The following is a 2,477-nucleotide window of genomic DNA, read 5'->3' as shown; positions in this document are numbered from 1 at the left end:
GGCGTCTGCTGCCGCCTGCCGGGTCCAGCACCGGTGTCTTCTCACACGCTGTGCACTTAGGCTCTAGGCCAAGTCAGAATATCAGCCAGAGCTGGAAAGGCTCTTAGGTCACCCGCCTTCTTCCTTTTACAGATGGAGAAACTGAGGCCCAGAGACTTCCACTGCCAGGTCGTCCTCACGTGCCTCTTATGGCTACAATGTGACACCCAGGCGCTTGATTGCCCCTCCTGCCTATAAAGTGGGCCTTCTGTGCCTGAACCCCTAACCCTTTCTTCCCTGCCTGCCGAGCACCGAGGTGGGGCTGGGGCCTTCTGAGGTTTAGCACTGAAAGCCCCACATGCTCAGGAGCCCTCGGCCCTGGGCTATTCAAGGACATCCTCGGTGCCCTCCCCGGGCTCTGAAAGCAGCCGTTCCTTCCCCTTTTCAACAAGGCCTCGTCACCCTGTCTGCCGGCACCGGAGAGGAGTGGGTTAAGGACTGTCAGCTTCCCACTGCCTCTGCCGTGCGCCCTCTTCATTTCTGGACGTCAATTAAGAAGGTGGTGAGAACACCACCTGTATTTATAACCCTCCTGCCCCAGCGACCAACAAGGGCTTTTTATAGAGGCGAGTCACAGAAAAGAAAATGTGTGACCGTAGGAGGCCTTCCCGTTGAGAAAAGCTGAGCTTCCCAGAGCACGGCCTGCCACAGACGGGCCCCAGGGAGCTGAGTTTCTCTGCATGGCCTGTTGGCCCTGTGCTCAGCCACACGACACCTCTGAGGGCCTGCCCCATTCCTTGCGTTGTCCCCTGCACAGAGCGCAGCCATTGTCACACGAGTAGGGGCAAAAAGGGCCTGGCATCTGGCCACGGCAGACCTGCCTTCCAGGTTCCAAATCTACCTCCCACTCACCGTGTGTCTTTAGGGAGGCCCCAGAACTGTCCCCCGCAGCCCCACCTCAGACACCCTTCCCGGTGGCTGAGAGGTGAATGCAATAGTCGCTGATTAAAAGAGCCCTGTAAACAGCCCTGGCTGTTTCGTTTTCTACAATTCCATCTGCATTGTGTGTGTAGGCAAGGAAGACTTTCTTCCGCCGGGGCCCCAAGAAATGGGTGCCGGGCCACAGAGCTGCTGTGTGTGTGAAGCTCTCCCCTCACGGTATTAACCTCGACTTCCCGCTTGTTAGGTGGACGGGCTCCTCTTCTACCACAAGCAGACCCACTACAGCCCGGGCAGCACTCCTCTGGTGGGCTGGCTGCGCCCCTACATGGTGTCCGATGTGCTCGGCGTAGCTGTGCCCACTGGCCCTCTGACCATCAAGCCAGAGTACGCCGGGCACCAGCTCCAACAGATCATGGAGCACAAGAGGAGCCAGACGGACTCGCAGGAGAGCCTCGGCCGCAAGGCCTCAGCGAACGGACATTATGAGCTGGAGCACCTGTCCACCCCCAGAGGGCTGAGGAGCCCTCCCCAGAGCCCGGAGCACCCTGGGAGCCTCATGGACAACTAGAGAGAGCAGTCACCCCTGGGAGTCACGGAACAGTGCCTGACCCCAGAAGGAAGCTGGGAGGGAGGGCATCGGTGACTTCGTTTTAGGGTGACTTTTCCAAAGGCACTCCAGCTGCAAACCAGCTGACACCCCTCCCCCCACCAGAAATCCCGCTCACGTGGTTAGCGGATTGCTTCCCAGCAGGCTGTGCAGATCACGTTGAGTAGCTTTACGCACCCCAGATCCCCTGTGTAAATATACACAGTTCTGCAGCACGAAGTTGTTTGTGTTTTGTGAGCTTCCGACAGCCATGCACCCCCTTGCCGCCAGCCTGCCTAACCCTGCTCCTCCCGGCTGGGCCCGCCTCCCCCTTCCCCCTTGTGCTGCGCAGTTCCCTAACCGACACTTTCTGAGAGGTCTGAGCAGGAACTGCACTTCTGGGTATTTGAAGATGGTCCCTCTTCTGAGAAGACTGCCAGCACAGTGCTCGGCGGCTAACTGAAAAGGTTGGCGGTTCAAACCCACTAAGTGCCCTATGGGAGGCAGAGTGGCAGTGGGCGTCTGCGAAGATTTGCAGCCTTGGGAGCCCTGCGGGGCGGCGGTACTGTGTCCTGTAGGGGGAAGGTCACTGTGAGTTGGAATCCACCAAACGGCCAGAGGTGTGGTTTGGGTTCTGGTTTCTGAGAAGACAAAGCTGATGCTTCTCTGGTTTAGACATTGCCCGAGATCAGTACAAATGAAATTCTTTCCCTCATTCGGCAGACAGTGGTAGAGCACCTGCCTGGAGCGAGCCCTGCGCTAGCCCCCTGGGACGGAGAGTGGTGGACAGAAGGGCTGATGGAGATGGCAGGACTGGGTCTTTGCCCTTGGCCAGTTCACAGTCCAGCGGGACACTCCCCTGACCTGCCAGCCTGTGGGCACATCAAATGGCAGGTGAGGAGATGGCTGCTCCAGTGCAAACAGGTGCACAGAGCCCCGGGGACAGAGGATGCTTCCCAGGGGAGGGCAC

At 58.8% G+C, this 2,477-nt stretch overlaps 1 protein-coding gene across 1 annotated transcript in view; it reads left to right on the top strand.

Moving 5' to 3' along the window:
* The window catches only part of SNUPN (snurportin 1), a 16,510-nt gene extending 14,767 nt beyond the window's left edge, over window positions 1-1,743 (top strand). The window contains exon 8 of the mRNA XM_004712050.2: window positions 1,166-1,743. Within this exon, the coding sequence (XP_004712107.1) occupies window positions 1,166-1,489 (324 nt within the window). The 3' untranslated portion in view covers window positions 1,490-1,743. The remainder of the gene's footprint in view (window positions 1-1,165) is intronic.
* Window positions 1,744-2,477: the final 734 nt, after the last annotated feature.

This window comes from Echinops telfairi, unplaced genomic scaffold, assembly GCF_000313985.2.
Source record: "Echinops telfairi isolate 266 unplaced genomic scaffold, ASM31398v2 ScPeMD7_7475;HRSCAF=8513, whole genome shotgun sequence".
Classification (NCBI taxonomy): Eukaryota; Metazoa; Chordata; class Mammalia; order Afrosoricida; family Tenrecidae; genus Echinops; species Echinops telfairi.
Note: the sequence above shows the minus strand (reverse complement) of the source record. Positions and strands in the feature narration are given on the sequence as shown.